General features: G+C 53.1%; 1 protein-coding gene across 1 annotated transcript in view; it reads right to left on the bottom strand.

Moving 5' to 3' along the window:
• Nucleotides 1-23316, bottom strand: part of Ajap1 (adherens junctions associated protein 1) — a 114896-nt gene that overhangs the window by 54713 nt on the left and 36867 nt on the right. Inside the window, exon 2 of the mRNA XM_041651067.1 lies at nucleotides 8407-9209. Within this exon, the coding sequence (XP_041507001.1) occupies nucleotides 8407-9209 (803 nt within the window). The remainder of the gene's footprint in view (nucleotides 1-8406; nucleotides 9210-23316) is intronic.

The raw sequence follows: 23316 nt of genomic DNA, 5'->3' as shown, positions 1-23316 counted from the left end.
CTCTGAGGCATCTTTCTCCCTTCCTACATTGCCTCTCCTCCCACCTGACAAGGAAGGCAGGAGATTTCTCATTGCTTATGCCTGCTACTTTAGGTGGGAAGATGTGGGGGTCAGGGCCTCTGCATCCCTGGCCCCCACTGTGACCATACTGCACACAAGTCTGCAAGTACCCAGAGAACTTTGTCAAGAGACGAGTCCCTGCGTGGGTGCAGGACAGGTTCACCAGGGCTCCAGCTCACATGGATTTGGGACAGAGTATGGTGTGGAGATACCCCAACACTCCCAAACCACAGGACCTGAACAGTTCAACCAGACAGGACTTTTCTCTCTATCCATGAATGATCATTTAGAACCTCTGGCTGTGACCTCATTTAGACAAAGGCCTCACAGAAGCGATGTGGCCCATTGTCCAGCGGTAAGAATGTGACCATTATCCAAGTGAATAACCCTGGGAAGATGGAGGTGGGTGCCAGCAATACAGCCACAAACCAAGAATGGCCTGGAGCTGCAGGAACTCAAAGACTCGGAAGGTCCCCTCTCCGAGCCACCAGAAACAGCATGGCCCTCCCTTGCCAACGTCAGACCTCCAGACTCCTGGGCTTTAAGGGAATATGTCTGATCCAAGTCACCAGGCTGTAGTGATGAGTCAGGACAGCTCCGACACACACTTACACTCACACACACACACACACACGCACACACACACACAGAGGCTGGGTGACAGAAACACTGCTTAGCACTGAACAGTGGTGTTGATGAGTAGAAGATACTGTTCATCATCACATGACTAACTTTCCATATGAAGGACAGGGACACTTCTTACCCCATAAAACATTAGTTGGTCATGTAAACCTTAGGTCTGTCTGCTCTCACAACCACAGGAGAATGGTGTGTTATCACCTAGAGTGAGGGGTCCTGTGGTCTGGAGGACCACCACAGAAAACAGGGACAGACCAGCCTTGGGTAGGCAGCCATCTATGATTTGGCTTTGGGGAGATAATGAAAGAGATGGAAGCCAGTAGCACTTGGAGTCCCCAACACTGAGACGCCCCAGGGTAGCCCAGGGAGTTGGCCATGAATGTACTGTATATGCCTGGCCACTGGCCACTGGCCTTAGTGCTAGTATCCACACAACTGGCACAGCCCAGTCTCAGAGCAACCTTGGGAAAGGAAAGTTACTTTTCAACTGTGCAAGTGAAGAAGCCACAAGACCAGTGAGGTCACACAGGGCAGCCAAGGACACACAGGGATGCCACCATGGACAGAGGTCCAGCTGAATCGTCACCGGCAGGCCCTCCTCCTACCGGTATTGGCTTCATCTCCTCAGGTGACCCTGCAGGCACCTCCCTAGGGTAGATATCTGCTCTCTACCCCATGACAAACCTGTCTCTCACTGCTGGAAGACACTTCTAAAGGACCCCTCCTTCCTCCATTACAGCTGACTATTGCACCCCTCTGGACAGAGTGCAGTGCGAGGTGTCAGGTTTCAGGGCTCGCTGATCCACATCTGAGCAGAGGCATGCAGCCCCATCTCTGCATTGGACCATCTGGTGCAGCCTCCAGGAGTAGGGCTGCTGCAATTTTGGCTGACTCTCCAGAATCTGGCAGTTGTGGCACGCTGGGAGCCCTGAAGCGTCCCTGGGAACTTACCTGCCGTAAAGGTGGGGGTGAAACATTTGCTGGCGAATCTCATTCAAACCCGGAATCTGACATCCTCCTGGCCCTCCTGCTCCACGGCAGAGGGGAATTCACCAGGAGAGAAGCCACTTGTCACTCCAAAATGAAAGCTCTAGAGCATTCTCCACAACAGACAAGCCCTCAATCCAGCTCACTACAACAGCTGGCTCTGGACTGGGGTTTGGATGTGGGTAGGTGGGGGTAAGACCAGCAGAGGAGCAGTGGAGGGGCAGTGGAGGAGCAGTGGAGGGCAGTGGAGGGCAGTGGAGGGGCAGTGGAGGAGCAGTGGAGGGCAGTGGAGGGCAGTGGAGGGCAGTGGAGGAGCAGTGGAGGGCAGTGGAGGGCAGTGGAGGGCAGTGGAGGGCAGTGGAGGGCAGTGGAGGGGCAGTGGAGGAGCAGTGGAGGGCAGTGGAGGGCAGTGGAGGGCAGTGGAGGGCAGTGGAGGGCAGTAGAAGGCAGTGGAGGGCAGTGGAGGGCAGTGGAGGGGCAGTGGAGGGAGCAGTGGAGGGGCAGTGAAGGGGGCAGTGGAGGGCAGTGGAGGGCAGTAGAAGGCAGTGGAGGGCAGTGGAGGGGCAGTGGAGGGAGCAGTGGAGGGGCAGTGAAGGGGGCAGTGGAGGGCAGTGGAGGGCAGCGGAGGGGGCAGTGGAGGGGCAGTGGAAGGCAGTGGGGGGGCAGTGGAGGGGCAGTGAAGGGGGCAGTGGAGGGGTAGCCGAGGAGCAGTGGAGGAGCAACGGTCTTCAAATAAGTTTTCCATCAAGGACTCTAGGTTAGATAAGGCTATGCACACTCAACTCTTCAGTCAATGCCCCCTTCCCACAGCCTGTCCCAGCCACTCTCCCTTCAGCAGTCTCCATGTCCTCAGACCCCAGCACTGCCAGTGTCACTTGTGAAAGTGGTGTTTGGGGTCAACTCTGCTGTCCTTACGTGAGGGTGTGCCCTGACCTATCTCACCTTCCCAAATGAATCTCCAACCCCTTGGAAAGAGTGCGAAAGGCTAGGCTTCCCTGCCCCCAAGCCGCTCCTAGCAGAGCTTTTACATCAACTGAAGAGAATGGATGGCTTGGTGCATGAATGATCAGGAAGTCAGTGGCTCTAAAGCTGGTCTTCTTACACCAGGAATAACGGTGCTAAAAATGGCATTCCGTCAGATATCTAAGCTCAGTGCTCAGGATGGCTCCCCAGGCATAGATAACAGTTGGACGTTCAGTCACATGTATGTTACACGGAGTTGTTACCAAGCAGCATATGGTGACATGTGGAATGTAAGATGTGCTCATCAGGGTGCCCTTGTGAGACCCCCGACTCCCCCAAGCTCACTTAGTCAACATTCTCACTCTCAGAAATGAGACTGGTTTCCAGCCAAGAGGACCTTCGGGTCCTTCACTGGAACACATCCACCCCTCTGCAGGATGACACGCAGAGACAGGCTTCCAGGTTCCAGTAAGGGAAAGGCTGGGGAGAGTCGGTCTCAGCAGCTTCCAGGTAACCTGTGCTCAGGATGGGTAGTGTGTGGGACCAGCCTCAGAGAGCCTCCCACCCCTGATTAGCTTTCAGAAGGAGAACAAGGCCCTGGGGGACAAAAGGAGCTGAAGGGGCGCTGAGTGCTATGAACCAAGGCTGCAGCACACGTAAGGGAAATGAAAGAAGACCAGCCAAATGCTCCCCAGGAGAGGGGAGCCAAATGAGTCTCCCTCCACCTGGGTCTGAGCAGGGCTTCACTCAGCAAAAGCGGACACTGGGACCAGGGAGCTGCTGGTCATCCCTCACCCTCGCCTGTGACATAAACAGTACAGCATTCGCATGCTGCGGGGCCTTGTTGGATGAGACAGCTCCCACAGAGACTCCGGAAGCTGTGGTCCACAGTTGAAGAGGTTGAGGAGCTTCGTACACTTTTGTTCTTTGATGCTCTTATCCCAGTGAAGCCACTGGAAACTTCTGAAGTTCATGAGCCATTTGCTGCAGGCGTCGTTCAATTAAGGACAGAGCCTCTTCCCCGGTAGCAAATACCCAGCAACTTAATTAAAAGGGGCTCGCTGTTTAAATTGCCACAGTGGTTCTCAATAGAAGGAGTTGGCCTCTCATGGGTGTAACTGCTTCTAATTTCCTTCCACTCCAACGCCAGTATTTAGAGAATATTTCACTGTCACCGAACATTATCCCATGGTCAGCCGCTCAGTTCCCCTGCTCAGACCCATTGACCGCTGAAGTGCAAGGAAAGCATCACTGCCCCACCCCCACCTCCAGTGCTTACAGCCACCGCAGCTAAAGACACTGACGGCCCCACAGGAGGACACACAGAACGGCTTAGAGGTGATCCTTGAAGACACATGAGTGGATGCAATGTAAAAATGACGAGGCAAGGACTCTAGTAACATCTAAGTGGAGAGATACCTTCAATGACAAGGGGACTTCCAGGCCTGGCTGCCCTCCTAGGTGGCTCACCTTCTGAGAGATCTGAATCTCACAGCTGCGGAAAGTGTCTAATAGCTCCAGGCACTCTGGACCAACCATGAAACACACACCACCATGCAAGTCCAAGAGTCTGCGGTAAGCACTAATCATAGCCAAACGCCTATCTTCCAAGCATTTATGAAGAGGGCCTGTCTACCAGCCAGAATCTATTGGCTTGAGCCCCTCGTGGATTCCCTTGAGTGTGAGGTGAAAGCTCATGCAAGGACTTTCTGTTTCTCCCTGAGACTCTGATTTCTGATTCGGAGCAGACTGGTAATTGGGCTGTGAGAGATAGACCAAGCCACCCTGCAGGGAGCCTCCTCCTTCAACCTCAGGCCAACTGCCGAGCCACATGACCTATCTCTCCGCTGCCAGCACACACGTAAGGCTGCAGCTTGTCACCCCTGTGCCTATGCACCAGGTGATTTTCCATCCCAAGCAGTTCCACCAGAGCATCTACACCTCTCCAGAGAGCATCAAGGTCAGAGGCAAGGCCTCGGGATTTCATTAACGGGATCCTCAATGCTGGTGGCAGCCAATCAGTACAAGGATCTGAGATGACACCACTGTTGTCATCGACATCATCACTGCTCTCACCATTGCCAGCAGCACCGATACCACCACCATCACCACCATTCATAACATTTGTACAAGCACAATCATTACTATTCCACCACCACCATCTCCACCAACCTTATAACTACTATTGTCTTTACCATTGCCATAATTGTTACCACCAACTTCATCACCATCGATCATCCCCACCATCATTTCCATCAATGCCATCAGCAGTTCCATCACTGGCCTCAACTTTATCATCACCACTATGACCATCACCATGACTACCACCATTATAATCCTGTCATCACCATCACCAACATCATCACCTTCACCTGCATCATCACCCTCACCAGCATCATCACCACCACCAACATCATCACTATCATCACCCTCACCAACATCATCACCTTCACCTGCATCATCACCCTCACCAGCATCATCACCACCACCAACATCATCACTATCATCACCCTCACCAACATCATCACCATCACCAACATCATCACCACCACCCTCACCAACATCATCACCCTCACCACCACCATTACTATCACCACTATCACCACCACCATCAGCAGCACTTAGCCTATTATCATCCCATCATTACCAACATCACCACCTTCTTCAATGTCATCACCATCAATATTACCACTACCACCATTAACATGATCACTCTGTTCATGAGAATGACCATCCCCAGAGTCGCCAGTGTCAACATCTTCACCACCTCCCCATCACTATTCATACCAACACTATCATCTCACCAGCCTGTCATCCTCATCATCACCTTCACCACTACCACCACTGATACTACCATTGTCACCATTATTGTCATCTCCATCTTCAACATTATTGCCATCATCATCTTCATACTTATCTTAACATTGCCAAACACACACTGGACAGTTAGGAGGTGTCAGAGCCTACGCTCATGAAGGGAACTGTGTACTTTAACTGTACAACAAAGATCAGCATCAGACAGCTGTTGAATTCCCATGGAGGCATGGAGAGGATAAACTGTTGCCCAAGCAAGATCACTACTCTAAAATTCAGGAACACCGACCAGTCTTTTCACTCGTCATCTGAATCCTGAAAGAGGAGCGCTCTGGAAATTCCAGAAGCTATTCTTTGCAACCCTAGGCCCCGAGTAATTCCAGAGTCCCCACATTGCCAATAGGAAAGCCTGGACCTCAGGAAAATGTAACGTATCATTCCTAAATTGTTGTATGCAGAAGCAACAAAACCAAAATCCTAAGATCCCTCTGTGTAGAACAGAACTGACTTCATGGAGGCCCAGTTCTAGGTTTCAGGGTGCCACCAGCTGGAGCTCTCCAGTCCCTGCTGAGCTTTCCTGCCTCTGACATGGTCAAGCACATCCTCTAGATACTCCAGTTGGGTATAAAAACAGCAGGTAGGTATGGTCTCTCTGCAGAATCTAGACCCTGATCATGGAACCAGCACAGCAGGTGTACAGGATGAATTTTCAGCTTTGAGAGCTCAGGAGAAGAAGATGGCACTGTGAGAGGAGACCTTGACATGGCAACAGAAAACAGAGGGCAGAATCGCAGGCATACAGGCAGCCCTCGCCAGCTGCTCCTTGCTGCAGCCATGCAGGACTACACACGTCTCAGCTAGGAGATTCTCTACACCACCCCTACTCCCTCAGATTCCATATGATGTTGTAAACAATCATCTGGAGACTATATGGCTCCCCTCAGTCATCCAAGATATCCCATCTTCAGAACCAATGGGCAGCTCTCCCCAGGACCTAACATGAACTGCTTCTGGGGAGAACTGGACTCTAGGGAGTCTGGCTACAGGCGTCCTTGCAAACCTTCTCTTCTCTCATTGAGCCACCGCTGTCCATCCCCTAAGCAGGCCAGCTCAGAGGCCCCCCTCTCCTGCAGGCTGGCATCATTGCCAGAATTTACATTTCTCTGCATTCGAAGCAAACACACATATTTTCCCTCTTCTAAATCTGTTTTGCTAAACAAATTAATCTAGCAGCAGATTATATTATGAAGAACCATAAATCTTTTTGGAGATAAGCATCTGTCGGGTTGGATTAGCAACAGCCGATGTACCGTGAGTTAATTTGCTAGCCTCACAGTGCTGTCCCAGGCGTTTAACGTTCGTAATAGCAGATGTAATTTGGGACAAATGGGAACTTGTTCCCTCATCCGTGTCTATACAGTGAGTGACGTATTCAGGGGAGGTGACAGCCAGCGAGAGGAGCGCCAAATTCCATTACGATTATGGCTGATGAGTCGGTAGAAGTTAAGACAGATGCGATGGGAATTGCTTGCAAGACGTCTGGCCCTGAGATGAACAGCCACTGGCAATCTCCCTCATGCCCCTGTCTCCGCTCCAACACTGTGGATTCCCCAGGGAGGCTATGGGCCAGACGCCTAGACACCCTAGATCTTCTTTCCAGGAGCTGCCAGGCTTAGAGTTGTCCCTGGTGGCGCACGCCTTCAATCCCAGCACTCGGGAGGCAGAGGCAGGCGGATCTCTGTGAGTTCGAGACCAGCCTGGTCTACAAGAGCTAGTTCCAGGACAGGCTCCAAAACCACAGAGAAACCCTGTCTCGAAAAACCAAAAAAAAAAAAAAAAAAAAATAAGACTAGTTTTGTTTTCAGGGTGAACTTCCCAGAGGACCAAGGTGCTGCAGGATAAAACCAATGGGTTTTGCTGTTCAGCGCAGGAAGGAAGGAGGTTAGCAGTTGAAGGAGAAAGGCTTTTTACCCCATGAAAACCTGCCCAACGGCTAGCCCATGTCTGCCTACCCAAAGTAGAAGGAGGCACAGGTGCAAAGAAAAAAACAGGTGCAGAGATGCTGTACTAACTGCCCAAGAGTGAACCTCAGGAGCTGCCCCTCCTCCTTCCCACCAGCCTGAGGCTTGAGTCTCACCCCCAGCCATTCTTGCTGCCGTCGGGAGCTTCTCCCTATGTGGGAGGATCAGCAAGGACTGCTGTTTGTGGGGGCGATGCCCACATGCCCGAACTTTCATGTTACCGTGGGCCATGCTGGGGATTGTGGGAGGGGACTAGCTGCCAGCTCTTTCTCCCATGGCTGCTGGCATCGGGACAAACCCTGGCCTGGGGCATGACCAGGGCTACCCCTGTTGCAGATACTAGAGGATGAGGCAGGGAAGAAGATGAGCAGAGCTGCACAGAAGGAGATGTCTCCAGTCAAGGAGCTACAACTGTCCACATGGCCCGAGAAAAGGACTGCAGGGTCAGGGAGCCAAAGCCTTGCATCTCTGCTCCATCCCAGAGGCCTTCCCCCAACTCCTCCCTGAGGGAAGAGATGAACCCATCTGCAGAGCTTCAATCAGCAACACAGGGAGTTCTTCTCCTCGTCTGCCCTTCGTCTTTCCTGGTAATTCAAGGTCATTCCTAACCTTGGGACAATTTCCATCTAGCAGTGAACCAGCCCCAAGCAGCCAATACCCTGAAGGCTCTGAAGATCACAAGGTCCCTTAACATTGGCACGTGATGTGCCCGGGAGACTGTAGCCTGAATATAACCATGTAGGTAGGCACTGAAGTTACTGTGTTCCACATGGCAGCCAATCTCTCCTCAGAGCCCACACTCAGCTCTTCTCTCTCTGCCATTGTTTATACTCCTGGGGACATCTGAACAGCCTCCTGTCCCAAACCACCCTGCATCCTGCCTCTCCCCAAGCCAGAGCAGCAAAACAAAGAGGCCACCTACCTGAGGTCTCCCCCAAGATCCTTGGGGGCTGGATATCTTTCCCATTGTTGCTGGGACTGGTGGAAGGCTCTGTTGTGCTAACCCCAACAGGGGTCCTTTTCCAGGGATCTAGGGACTCAGTGACCCCCTTAGTCTGCAGTGTCATGGTGGTGGCCGTGCTGGCCGTGGTGGTGGTGGTGGTAGCCACAGTTGTCTTCCGTGTTTGCAAGATGGAGACCGTGGTGGGGCCGAACCCACCAGGGAAAGTGTTGGATTCTAGGGCTTCCTCATCCCCCGTAGGCCCCCAGGCTATGAATTCTGTCTCTGTCGTGGGCCTGCCACCACGAAAGTCGAAATCATTGAACTCTGCATCATGCGTGTGTCTCCTGCCCCGCCTGAGGAGGCTCTGTTGCTCTGCAGTGCCAGCGGCCACCATGGAGGATGAGGCCGATGCAGAAGGGAGGGAAGGGCTGGATCCGGTGGCAGCTGGGGGCTTGGTGAGTCCCCCTTTGGGTCCGAGGGTGGCCACCTGGTCCCTGGGCCTGTGGGCCCTCCGAGCACGGGGAGTCTGCATCTGTATGGGCCCGTGGGCACGTTCGGCCCGGGCAGAGCGGGGACTCCAGGCTGGTGTTGGTAGCCTTGTTGGGGGTCCGCTTCGCAGACTCCACAGCCGCTGTGGCCTCTGTGGGCGTGAGAGAAGCCGAAACTCAGGCCCTGGGCCTAACGAATCACAGGACGGGAAGTCGACTACAAGCTGCAGCATGGCTATCAGTATCCAGGCATGGCTTCCGAGAGAGCGGCCGGGCCATCGGATGGACATGGAGCTGAGGAGAGAGAGCAGAGTAGTCAGCGGACAGTGGGGCAGCAAGATGGCTCTGCCCAGGGCCATCTCTAACCCCACCGGATGGGGGAAACTTTTGGTTGTAAAAAGAGCTCATCTGAATCTGGAAAAGACCCCAGAAGCCTCTGGGCCGGCTCAGGCGCATGCACTGTGTTCCTCTACAGTGGTCACTATGTGTTGGAGACAGCTGCTTCCAGCTCAGGGACCTCTTGGATGGTAACCTAAGAGCCCCCTTCTATGGCATGGGACACGGCCACCAAAGCCCCCTCCTCCATCTTGCCCCTGAAGACTTGCCCACAGTGGAGGTGAGGCTCCAAGAACACAAAAGGTACAGAAAGTGATGAGAACATCTGTTCCCAGTGGCCAGCTGACTAGGCCTCAGGCTCTGGGAGGCTGCAGGAGGCAGAGGGGAGGGGTCTCCCCCTAGAGTGCAGGGTTTGCTCCACCCTTCCCCAAACCCCATGACCCTTTAGTCCTCTGAGCTGAGCTTACGCCTGCTTGCCCTCCACCTGGACACAGCCCAGCAACGCTCCTTCTGTCTGGCTTTCCCTGGGTGTCGCTCTGGGAACTCGCTGCAGCTCGGGAAAAGCTGGAAGCTTCAGTTCTAGGTGCCTACTCTGTTGACATTTCCACCCCTCCTGTTTATCTCTGATGCAGATGCCCTTTGGAAATTCTCATCTTCAGCTGGGGCTGGACTGAGAAAGACCAGACTGAGCACAGCCAATCAGGAGTGGAGTCTGATGGGAGCAGGTGGGAAACATGATATCCGCTTGTCTGGGGCCTGTTGGGACCATCCCTGTCCTGAGTCCATGGGCAGCTCCACTAGCTGAGCCCAAGTCCCCTCTAGACCCAGGGATGCTGTAACGGCACACGGAAATCCAGAACAGAACGCAGACCCACACAGCCGGGAGTGGAGGATGTAGCCCACGCGCTCCTCCTTCCCCCAGCGTAGGTAATTGAGGACTGATTATAGGTGCCACTCAAAGTCAGTTCTCATCATCAACTAACTTCACATCTGAAAGTTAGAAGGAATCTAAAACTTCCCCAGAGGCTGCTGCAGGGAGAGATGGTGCGGGGTGTTAGGTACCCTGAACCACCAGCCTCCACAGCTGTGCCTGCCAGGCCCCGAAACGCACGTGGGGTTGTTTTTCTTTATACGGCGTCACGTGTGTGCGTTTTAAAAAGTGACTGCATGTGTCAGGGTGTGCCACTGTACGGGCGTGTGAAGCCCACGTGGATGCGTGTGCCGGCAGGGGGTGGAGCACATCCAGGTGGGTGTGCGTGAGTGCCGGATGTGACTGCTCGTGCGTGAGAGTCTGAGGGAGTCAATTTGTGAGCTTGTTTGCCGGCGTGAGACTGAGCATGTGTGGGCGTACTGCTGTATCTGCGAGTGTTCCCCTGGGTGTGAGAGTCAGTGTGCAAGAAGGTACCACTATGTCCATCTGTGTAATTATTTGTGTGGGTATCCATGTGTCTTGGTGACTGTGTCTTTCTCTGTATCTCTCTCTGGGTCTATACATCTCTGTCCCCAAGTGTGGGTCTGTGTCAGTGTGAGCGTGCAAGCTTGCCCTTCAGTGGATGGAACTGTGTTTATTCAAGGACGTGCACGATGTTTCTCAGCCTGTACTGAACCCCACGTGCCTGAAGCTGAGACCACTGATGGTTGGGAAGGAGTTGGCCCTTGAGAAAGAAGCTTGAGTTCACTGGGACTAATTAGCAAAAAGCACCGGTCTCCAAATAATAAGGCCCGGCTTTTTTAATCAGAATGAAAGCACTTCGCCGTCTGAAGGAGGAAGAGCTCATTAGGCTGATGCCTCTGGGCTCTTTCTACCTCTGTGTTGTTACTCTGCACGAGCAGCCAAGCTCCAGCAGGGACAGGGTTGTCATCACTGTGAGCAGAAATCTAGGTCAGTGTGAGACTCCCCTGCATACTTGGAAGGGCCTCTCCTTGGAGCTGCAGGTGACCCTGTAGGGACAGAATGGTGAGAACCCTGGGTCTTTCTGCCTGCATATCTGGAGAGGTGTCTGCTTCCCTGTGAGTGAGATGCCACTAGGCCAGCTTGTCGTGGCACCAGCAACCAAACCCTACATGACTCTACAAGTCTCTAACAAACCTTACCAGGCCCCTCAGGGCCCCCTACCCCCCACTGGGTCCCACCAATTCCCTCCAGATTTCACTAGGACCCCAGGTGCCTCCAGGACTCATTAGACCATACCCAAATTCCATTGGAATATTCTATTACTCTCCAGGTCTCAACAGATCCCACCCAGACTTACCATATCCCTCTAGGCTCCATTTGGCCCTACTAGACTCCGTCAGACCCCAGCAAGTCCCACCGGGTCCCAAAAGGCCTCACCAGATCCTTCTAAGCCTCTCCTGGCCCAGTTAGCACCCTTGCCCTCATCCCAGCTGCCCTAGAGAACCATCCAGACCCCCCAGCAGTTCAAGCCCTATCCTAGATCCTTCTAGTACTCCTAGGCCTGTGCTGGGCTCTCCAGGCTTCATCACACCGCACCGGAACTAAGTAGTTCCCTCCAAATTCTGCCAGAAGCCAGCAGGCCCCATCAAGTCCCCCTAGATGTCTCCTAGACCCACGGGGCAGGCCGACTGGGAAGCGGGAAAGCAGAGCTGCCTGCCGTCAGTACTCTGAGAAATATCGCCCCAGGAAATTAAAACCACAGCACCTAAGCCTAGGCCTGCCTCCCCGGCATAACTTCACACACAGGATATTTCTGTGATTTTTCACCAATCATGGGCTGTAATTGGTAACCATAGAAACCTTCTCATTTCCAAGACACCCAGCTGTTATGCAGAAAACCCAACCCTGGCAATGGGGTTGGGGAGGCGGCGGATGCCCTGCTCCTCCTCAGCCCAGCAGATTGCTTTTAAAGGGCTGCGTTTGCTCAGAGGGGAAATAGAGGGCAGTGCGGGGGAAGCAGCTGTCAGCTGGGACAAGGGCCTGCCCCACTGGACAGTAGAGTGCTGGGCCCTGCATGAGACCTGACCTCATGGCAGTAGGTCTGGTCTGCAGGGGACACCCCTGGACTGGTCTTCAAGAACCCCTATAACCCTACAAGGGCCTTCTCTCCTTATTCCTCCTGCAGAACCACGGGTGTTCAGTACAGAGTTAGGGGTTTTCAGACATGCTCTGATACAAAATGAAGCCGTTAGCAGAGGGCTCCACCTCAGGAAGGCACCGAGGCATTGTCAGCTGTCTGACATCCTCCCAGATGACAGGAGGATTCGCAACATGCTGGCCTACCCTACCATCAAGTACCAGTGCCAATGGGCCACATGTTCACCCAGGAGGCCACGTAGAGTTTCCCCAAACTCCGGAACATTTCAACTGGCCCTTCAAATGTGTCACCTGCTTCATTCCTCAAGGTCACCAATAGCAATAAAGATGGAACACACCAAGAGCTGTGGTCGCTGCTGCTGCTGTTGCTGGGAGACTAGGACACACACACACACACACACACACACACACACACACACACACGATGGGTGTGTGAACTGGCCTGTCTGCTGTAGAAAACAATTTGGTGACCCTTGGAAAATCAGAGCTACCACTAATGTGGCAAATACAGTCTTTAAGGTACATACCTGGACACTCATGTGTATCATGTGACGCCTCACAGTAGCCCAATGCAAACACCCCAAGCATCACCCAACAGATAAGCACATGGGACACATCCAGACACAGAGTAGCATTTGATCCCCGAAAGGCAGGAGGTACCATCCACACACAAAGGCAAAGGAGCCAGGAGTAGGGCCACACATAGATGGAAGACTCGGCACGATCTCTGGGTCTGCCACAGATGGAAGATGCCCACCTTCCAGTGGCTACCACAGAGTACAGGGGAGGGACTCTTTGGGAGGGACTGCCTACTGGAGGGGTTCTTTTGGGGGTGACGGAATGTCCTGGAATTCATTGCAGTGGCAGTGAGACACCGTATGAAAACAAAACCGTTGGACCATGCACTCAAAGGCAGGGAACGTAAATGGCATGTAGATTACATCTCAATAACAATAAAAAAGGACAGGACTCGGAAGCGAGTGTGTGTAAGTGTTCTGGGGACTGATGTGGACACTCTCTGTGACCTCCTAATCCTGAGCCCTGTCTGCAAACCGGAAGGCCTGAGCCAGCCTTCTGAGTCACAGGCAAGGTGTGTGGATGCTGTGGAGACTCAGTCTGTGTGGAGCGGGCTCTATGGGAGTCCCTAGGACTTAGGGTCCCTCCTGGCCTCATGACATTCACCTCTTGCTCATCTCCAAGGACACCGTGCAAAGGAAAAGCAGAGCCCGCGAGCTTTGCACACCGTTGCCTCCATCTGCCTTTATTTTCTAGTTTGCAGCTCCTTGCTTCTCTTCCTTTTAAATTTTTATTGAAATCACTTTTCCCCAAGAATGGTTTAATAAGATTCAGTGGATTGAGGTTCAATTCACTCCCTTCTATATAGTTTCTCCACTGAAGAAAATCACTGTCATTTAAGAGAGACATAGACGTCTCTTCACCCACAGTCATACCCTCCCGGGAACCCAGATGTGGCAGCGTGTGCTCCCGGAAAGAGCAGTTTCCTCTCGATGGGGCTCACAGTCAAGGGGAGTGGGAAGAGTGAATTCCTGGTGTCGTGTGGCCAAAGCCACCTCGAACACTGCAGGTAGAAGTCAGAACTGCCTAGAGGTGGCGGGTCCAGGCTACTTTTGTCTCAGAGCCCACTGCAGGAGCCTGCCTGCACCAGCTGTGTTACCCCAGATCTTTACCCTAAAGTTGCTGTAGAAGTTAGCCAGAGCCCAGGCTTGTGGATCCTTTTCTGGGAGGCCCTGTTTCCTCACCACAAACACAAGGTAGGTAGTGTGGAGTCTGAGGTCCTCCCTTCCTTCAAACCAGACCCAGCCTTTCACTATCAGCAACTTCTCAGCCAGGCCAGGAATGATCAACTCAAGGAGCTGGAGTTACAGAGACAACGGCAGGGAGACACGGGCACCTGGTCAGCCTTGTGTGAGGCAGTCCTCTCTCATGCTTGATCAGAACGCCCCTTCACCTGGGGCTCAGCTGGGATGGGGACATCAGAACCAGGGTCCCACCCCAGACACTTCCTGGCTTCTCCCCACTTCTGTGAACTTTCTAAGAATGCTGTTCACCTCAGAATACTTGATATTCACACGGAAGCTGCAAGGGAACGGTGCGTTCTGAGGACTCTCCTCCCAGTTTCCCCTGATATGACACACATCACCGACTCCCCCTGTCACAATCTCATGGCTGCTGGCTCTAGGCTGTATTCCAATCTTGTTCGTTTTGGTTTAGGAGCTTCCCAAGATCCCACCTAACTTGGTGTGTAGTCTCTGACTTCCTGAGGGTACTTTTAACTTGACAGTGCTTCTGGATTTTGATGAGCTTCATCTATGGGCCAGTGGGGAGCTACAGATGTCCCTCAGTTGGGCTATGGGGCGGTGGAATTGGAAAGGGGGACCACTGAGGCCAAACACTGCTCCTATTGCAGCAGAACATCTTGGCAAGAGCAAAGATAGTCTCAGATGGTGGTCTAGGCCTTGGCATTGCAACCTGCTACCTATACAAGCATGGACAGTTTACATAACTGCTCTGTGCCTCAGTTGCCCTGCCCACAGAGCAGGCTAAATTCGAAAAGCTCTTTAAAAGGTACCCAGGGGTACTGTGGCAAGTACCGCTGGCTGCGTTCTTTGTAGGTGCCCTGGGGTCCTGATTTCTCCACTGCTCTCCAGTAGCCAAGCAAGCTCGAGCCCTGCTCCTTCCTGGGAGCACACAGTGACTTTGGGATGAGGGAGATATAGCTCCAGAGCCTTCACAGGTGCTTGAGGGAGACTGATGGGTAACAACACAGTGGCGTTCTGGTTGCCTGGGCAACATGCCCGCGAGCGTTCTGGAGGCGCAAAGTGGTGAAGCGGTGAGAGCTGTGGGTGGGCAGGACAGTGGGTGGTGATGTTCTCAGTCCCAGCAATGGGGCGTCTCCTTCTGTGTCCACAGCTGATCCCTGGCTGCTGTGTCCTCCCTTACAGAAGTTCCACAGTGTGACAGGGAGTCTCCTTCTGTGTCCACGGCTGATCCCTGGCTGCTGTGTCCTCCCTTACAGAAGTTCCACAGTGGGACACAGGGCCTGCTACCTTCTGAAGTGCCTGTAGCTCTCCTGGACGCCCTTCTGACTCAGCTCCTGTCACATATCCCCCGTCACCGCTGCACTAGTAGGCTGCTAATCTACACAGCCGCCTGTCACACACCTTGAGCCTCCCTCTGTAGCTGGGACAAAGTCTAGGTCAGGTCTCCCAGGATGAACTGACTCACACGCAGGGTTAAACCCTCATGCCCTCTCCATCTCCCCGGAGGCACAGAACAGACTTGACACAGTCACACACAGATGTGTTGGATCACGTCTGCAGTCCAGCAATCATATAATCTCCAGGAATCTCAGAGGGCCAGGGAGCATGCTATCATGGCAGAGTTACAGGCCCTAAAAAGCCCTCCTGGGCATCGTCATGGGACTGATATGTCGGGAAGCTCCCACACTCACCCAAGGACCTCACTTTAATCTCATTTTCAATCTATTCTCAATTAAAGATACAGCATGGCAGGGGGGGCAGCATCAGGAGACAGCAGCGGGGCCAAGTGACGAGGCAGATACTCCAGGAGAACATGGGTACAAGCAGACACATAGGCGGATCACAGAGCAGCTCTGAGCATGGTGGACCATCTCCCAGGCAGGGATATCTGGCTGGGAAGATATTTGGGGAAGGTTCTAGGCCGTCATGCAAAACATGAGAGCCACAGCACCATGTGTATCTAGCGACAGCAAGCCAAACGGCAGAGGGCTGCGTGAGGAGAGAAAAGACGGCGGGATCCTAAAATAGCTGGCCCAGAGACTGAGCAATAGCGGAGTGCCAGGCGCAGAGCGCCGAGTCTCCTCTCACCGTGCCTTCGTCTCATGCTTTGGTAACCGAGAAGAGGAAGCACCGTTACTCTCATTTTGCAGGGGGAAAAACAGCAAAAAATAGTAGCTGGGCCTCTCAACAGGAATGTGTCTTAAAATATGAACTAAACGAAGCAGTACGTAGAGAAATAAGCAGTCTGTCCTGGGAAGGACTTGGGCTTCTCGGAGGTCCATGGTCCCTGCTGGACTGGAAAGTAAAAAGTTCTCCCAGTTAGCTGTCCATACCTAAAGCCACTGCTCCGGGAGGCAGCATGGGAGCTCCTTATTAATAATGCCAACTTGTTACCTGTGTCTAAAGCACTCATTGGCCTCCCCTGTATCATCTCGGGAGTTTTCTAATTTAGTTTGGTAACAACTGTTACATTGTTATATGCAAAGGCCACCAAGGCAGCCAGGAACTTGTTAAACTGGCAAGGAGAAAAAATGGAGCACACAGACAGTCGGTCTCAGTCCCCGAGCCCCTAGCACCTACACAGAGAGGGGCTGCCATGGGCTAACATAGAGTTAGGTAGTTGTGAACCGATAGCTACGCCACAGTGTGTCCCCAGGTCAGCCAGGGTGAGTCCACAGGTCTCTCCTGGCATCTGCGGGTGTGGCAGTGGTGGCGGTGTCCCTGCGGAGGGCCTAGCTGCACCAGCTGGAAGTGAGAAGGAGATCCTGGAGTCTCGCTGTGGCACACCTTGGCCCCACAGCAGTTGTGCTTACCACCCAAAGGCAGACAGTCAAGTCAGTGATGAGAAGGGATGAATAAGTGAGGGGGAAGGAACAGACAGGCACCCCACAGCCTTCTCCTGGTCTATAGGCCACACCTATCCACACTGCCACCTTAGAAGTCTGCTCCAGCCGTGAGAAGAAACTGAGAAAATAGTCTCTCCTCTGAGGTCATGGTATAAGAAGTTTCATGTAGTGACATGGAACAAAGGCAGGATAGGAACTGAAGGTAGGGAAAGGGGAGCAGAGGGAGGAAATAGGGTGAAAAGGCAGGAGAGACAGTGCAGAGATGGGGGACACTGAAGAGTCAATGCAGGCACTATAGAGACAGGGAGACACTTCAGAGACAGGGGAGACAGTGCAGAGCGGGGGAAGACTGTGCAGAGACGGGGGAAGACTGTGCAGAGGCAGGGGGGGCAGTGCAGAGACAGGGGAAGTGCAGAGGGGGATAGTATAGAGACAGTAGAGACAGTGCTGAGGTGGGGGAGACACTGCAGAGTTGGGGGGACACTGCCGAGGTGAAGAGACACTATAGAGGTAGTGGAGACAGTTCAGAGGTGGGGGAGACACTGCAGAGGTGGGGGGACACTGCAGAGGTGGGGGGACACTGCAGAGGTGGGGGGACACTGCAGAGGTGGGGGGACACTGCAGAGGTGGGGAGACACTGCAGAGGTGGGGGGACACTGCAGAGGTGGGGGGACACTGCAGAGGTGGGGAGACACTGCAGAGGTGGCGGGACACTGCAGAGGTGGGGGGGGACACTGCAGAGGTGGGGGGACACTGCAGAGGTGGCGGGACACTGCAGAGGTGGAGGAGACACTGCAGAGGTGGAGGAGACACTGCAGAGATGGGGAGACACTGCAGAGGTGGCGGGACACTGCAGAGGTGGCGGGACACTGCAGAGGTGAAGAGACATTATAGAGGTAGTGGAGACAGTTCAGAGGTGGGGGAGACACTGCAGAGGTGGGGAGACACTGTAGAGGTGGGGGGACACTGCCGAGGTGAAGAGACATTATAGAGGTAGTGGAGACAGTTCAGAGGTGGGGGAGACACTGCAGAGATGGGGGAGACACTGCAGAGATGGGGGAGACACTGCAGAGATGGGGGAGACACTGCAGAGATGGGGGAGACACTGCAGAGATGGGGGAGACACTGCAGAGATGGGGGAGACACTGCAGAGATGGGGGGACACTGCAGAGATGGGGGAGACACTGCAGAGATGGGGGAGACGCTGCAGAGGCACCAGCATTGCCAGTCTAGAGGTCTAGGTCAGGCCAACTCCCAGTGTTGGAATGGTCTCTGGAGAGTGGTCCAGAGGAGGCCTGTGGTTCAGACAATGGTTTCCTTGTTGCTATCGGACCTGAACTGCTGATGGAGACATCACTTCTTCCAGACAGTGTGGGCAGAGGACAGCAAGAGTTGGAAAAGTCTTCTTATGTGAGGCTCTCAACACCACTGTAGATTTCCGTCCCCTGATTCAAGGGTCCCAGGTCTCCTTCACTCTTATGCTCTAGTCTCATCTTCACTCACACATGACCCAACATATCCACCTCTGTAGACCAAGAACATAGACACACATACACATGCAGACCTGCAGTCTCAGGGCCAGACACAGGCAGGTGGGATATACACGCATGCACACACATGCTCACACCGCACATGCATGCACAGGCATACCATCCATGCGCAGGAAATGTGTGCAAACACAGGCTCATACACGTGCACACAGACAAGCGAATCGTGCTCACACACACACACACAACATCGCTAGCCCATGCACACACTGTCCTTCCTCATCATCCCCTTATCTCCTGGAGCCGCAGCCATGACAGCATCCCCTCTGATCACCTCCCTGCAGCATACTGTCTGCAGAGGTCTCCCGGAGGAGCATCCAGAGCCCAGCGGGAATGCTCCATGGCATAAAGCTGCCGTGACAGAAGTCGGCTGGCATGGGGACAAGATGTCGTCATTGGGTAATGACTCCTCCAAAGATCACAGTGGAGCTGAGCCAGCTGTGTTGCCCAGGAGCTGTTCCCCTGGGATCGGAACTGCCAGGTTCCTAGTGACGCTGTCTGTGTTCCTAGGAGGTAGGTGTCACGGGACTCTTTCTGGAAGCCTGGAAACCAACAGCATTTCCTAAAAGGCCCAGGTTTCTGGGAAGAGACAAAAAGCAGGAGGAAGACTAGGTCTGGCTGACTAGAGGCCAAGGTGGATGGGCCTGGAGACCCCCACTGACCTGCACCAACACACCTGAAGTTTCAGGCTACAGTAGGGGCAAGCTTCCAGCGCTTCCTGGTCCTGAGTCCCTCCCTGGCCACCTCTAGCTTCTTTCATTATGAATTTTTCTAGAAAGGGTATGATATCATGATCTGGAATGTTCCTGTCTTCTGAGCAGGTAAGACAGCACATTTTACCTGTAGATGAAGGGGAGACCATTGTCCAAAGTAGCCTCCATCAGGCTGGATTGTACAGCTAGAGCCACAGAGGCCATCAGCATGGTGGCCCCACGTCATGCCCATCTCTGCATGTCACCGGAACCCTAAGTTCTAACACGCTGTCACACTACAAGGCTCCTGGCTCTAGGGTGGCCTTTTTGACAGGGTAGGTGACAAAGGTCAGACTGTCTCCAAGGTCAGGTGGCTCCTGTTGGCACTGAACAGGTTCTAGGTATGGAGCTTAGAACAGGGTCAAATTCCCAGGAAGAAAGCCCAAAGAAAACATCCTGATGCCTAAGCCCAAAGACTGGGCCTCATCTTTGCCATTGAGACACAAGGTAAGTTCTTCCCTGAAAAACCCTTGCTGGAGCCCTCCGTCTGTTCCAGAACGTTCTGCTCTCCCTCCCACTCATTCCTCTGTGACAATGACCACAGAGAGGGGAACCTCTGCCCCTTCCTTCAAGTCATGACTGCCTTAATTTTTACCTTCCCACAAGGGGATTTCTCCCCAGGCCTTCTAGCCTCCCTCAGGCTATCCTGTCCTGGGTAAACTCTTTTCCTCCCAAGTTGACAAGTGAGATCCTGACCCAGATGAACCAGAATGTACCTATGTTTAAAGACAAGCACTTAAGAGAAGGAAGTGACAAGGATGCCCGCAAGGCAGGCTGCCCCAACTCAGTGTCACGAGTGTCTCTCTAAGGACAGGTTAAGACACACAAGGGAGGACAGAGGAAGGCATGTAGATCCACACACCCAAGAGAGGCTCCCAGAAGGAGGAGAAGCCCTGAGATACCTTGATGCTGAGCTGTAGTCTGTAGCTTTAGCCTCTAGACACTAGCCTGACCTCATGCACTGGGCCTGTGTCCCCAAAGTAGGCTCATACTGGGAGCCATGGAACTCTCAGTTCAATAAGGAAGAAAGCAAGGGGAGGATGCTCCCTAGAATCACCTGTGCCCCAGAAACAAGGCTCCCCCACATGAATTAATCCCCGGGAGCCCAGACTGTTATAGGAAGCTTCTCTAGAGAGAAAGGACCACCCTGCAGCTAACTGGACTTGAGTTCTGGTGCCTTTGAGCAAGGCATAGACCACCCCCCCACTGCTGACTAGAAGATCCTTCCTGTCCATGGCTCCTTTTCCACCATGTGTACTCTTGCATCCATGACTGCCAGTCAGTGACCTGGTCTGTAGCTGTCTCCTGAGCATGTGGCCTGGTCACCCTTCACAGTACTGGACAGTACAGGGGCCTCTGAGGAGCCAAGGCAGAGGCATCTGCACCAAATAGTAGAACGCAAGGTTCTGGAATCTTGATTCTTGTTTAATATTAAATAGGAAGGCTAATCACGCGTATTCATCTTGAGTTTTGATACAACTATTCAGCAGTCACTTAAGAAGCACCTGCCATGGTGAGGCGGGTCCTAGAGCTGAGCTGTCATGTCTGTTCCTCTCCTACCCAACTCAAGGCTCACAGTGGACAGGTGTGGGTGGATGGACGGATGGAGGAATGGATGGACAGGTGGATGGATAAGCGGAAAGGCATATGGAGGAATAGATGATGTGTGGGTGAATGCATGGATGAGTGCGTAGGGGGATGCACGGATGGATGGGTGGGTAACTTAATGCATGGATGGAGGAACAGATATGTGGGTGGGTGAGTAGATGGATGGGTTGATTGGCATGTGAATGGATAGGTGGATGATTGGGTAGATAGGTGGATGGACTGACGTATGGATACACAGATGAATGGATGGATGGATGGATAATTAGTGGATGGATGAGGAGTGGAAGAATAAGTGGATGGATGGATGGATGGATGGATGGATGGATGGATGGGTGAATGTCTGGGTAGATCAGGGGCTTACAGTCCCCCTAAGAAAGTGGAGTTTCAGCTTTCGGGATCTAGAAGAAGCCAGTCAGCATGCTGAAGTGTATTATTCAGCTCTTCCAGGGTAAGCCTGAAAGGCTCTTGGTGGAGGGGAGGAGTCTCAAAGACCAAGCAGGAAAGAACACAAGGCAGGCTGAGGCTTGATCTGTGGGGTCTACTTGGGACGGGAGGCTGCCCAGGAAGTTAGAAGAACCCGCATCCTCAGCCCTGAGCAATTGGCTGCTTTTTTGCCTTGCAGGGTCAAGGGCCAGTGCCTGGAGGGATATCTCCTAAGCATTGTCAGTTGCCGCCTGGATTCTTGTCTAACATCTCAGGGTCATCGTCAAGATGAACCCGTAGACCTAGCCCTGAGGGATATTCTCTGGACCCTCAGGTTCAGGCCAGGACAAGTGTGCAGCAATTTCTTGGACCCCTGTGTGCTCAGCACTCCAGGGACAGGGCATAATAGATGACTGAGAGGCAGGGGCATCCTCTCACGTATGCGCTAACTTTGCTAACTGCCCTGTGCACAGCATCCCTAGACCCTACACAGGTCTCGCTGGCCTTGTCCCAGGCTGGTAAGAGACTGCTCTCGAGTGACTGGACATCGTGCAGCTCCAGGTGGACTCCTCTGCCTGGCAGCCTGATGGGGCACTGTGGATGCCTTGCTCCTGGTCTTGGCTCAGTCATTTTCATAAATAGGAGTCACAACATTGTCAACCTCACTCCTAACACTGGGATAGGCCTTCCCCTCCACCCCTGCCTTCTTCGTTAGTAGCACACAGGCCTCAAAACTATATTCTGGGCTATGTCTGGGCTATCTGATCATGGCATCTTGTTTTCCACCAAGTGCCCTTAGATGTTTCTGGGGCTTGCACAAGCATGGAATATTGGACCGCATAGTGAACAGACAGACAAAGTTGTTCCTTCTGCATGACATGGAAATCAGCTCTAGCCAACAGCTCAGAGTGCCGTGAGTGCCCCATGGTCCTGGTGCCTTGGGTGAAGAACTATGCCAACATAAGTAAAGATGCCCCTACATGCCACTTTCCATGTTAAGATGTCTGTCTATTACATACGGCCTGAGTATCACAAGCATTGAGATGGCCCAGGGAGGTCCCACCCTGCTTATGGACCATGTGGCTCACAGCTGTTTAAACTCTCAGTGTCCACATCTGGAGAATGGGCCTGGCATCAAGGATGAGCTCAGGTGAAGGAATGTCCCCAACGCCCAGGACCTGAGGCCTCAACAAGCAGATGGAAGCTGAAGTCTACGTCAAGGTGGGAGTTTAACGCTACGCTGTAGAGAAGTACGGACAGGTAGCATCTGGGAACATGACCCTCTCTCAGGCACCAACCTCCCCTGGCAGACCCTGGGGCAGCCTCTGCCTATGGTCCTACAGCAGTCTAGTGCCCACATGCTGGAACCAGCAGGTTCCCGTATGGATGATACTGGGAAGTCCTGCTTCTGGGGGTGGTCAGGACAAGAGGTCATGAAAACAGGGCCTTTTGGCTTTTGTGATTTATTTACAATAGAGTAGACACTTGTTTCTCCTGCCATTCACAGTAGTGCCAGGTACTGTAGTCCTTGGGAACAAGGTCAGCCCTCTGCCCTCATCCCCATGCTAAGGAAATTGAGGCTCAAGTCCAGTGACAGGCGCATCCCCGTCCCTCCCCATGCCAAGATCTGAGGACAAGCCTAGCATTAAAGTCCCCGCTGCATCTTGTCTCTGTGTGACCTTCCACCAGTATCAGCCTGGGTTCCAAGGTGTGGTAGTAAAGGGTCCCAGGACAGATGCTTCTCCTGACCTGCGTAGAGTCCTGCTCTCCAGGACAGCCTTCTCTCCCATTTCCTGATCCTCCAGAGACAGCACATTGTCCACCTAGGGGCCAGACTACACAAGGCTGCCCTCCCTTGGATACTAAATCACAAGATAGGTATTTTAGTTGCAACAAATTGATTATCAGTGATTAATAGGGCAATCCTTTGGCAAGGGAAAAACAATTTAACCACTTTTATCAGCTGGCTTCCCAACAGTGTGGCCTCTGATTTACTGGTAATTGTCTCTGAAACCTTTCTCGGGGCAGGGAATTCTCTGTGTTTCTGTATCTCTGC

Source organism: Microtus oregoni, unplaced genomic scaffold (genome assembly GCF_018167655.1).
Source record: "Microtus oregoni isolate MIOR12 unplaced genomic scaffold, Mior012 000005F_ref0000423, whole genome shotgun sequence".
Classification (NCBI taxonomy): Eukaryota; Metazoa; Chordata; class Mammalia; order Rodentia; family Cricetidae; genus Microtus; species Microtus oregoni.
Note: the sequence above shows the minus strand (reverse complement) of the source record. Positions and strands in the feature narration are given on the sequence as shown.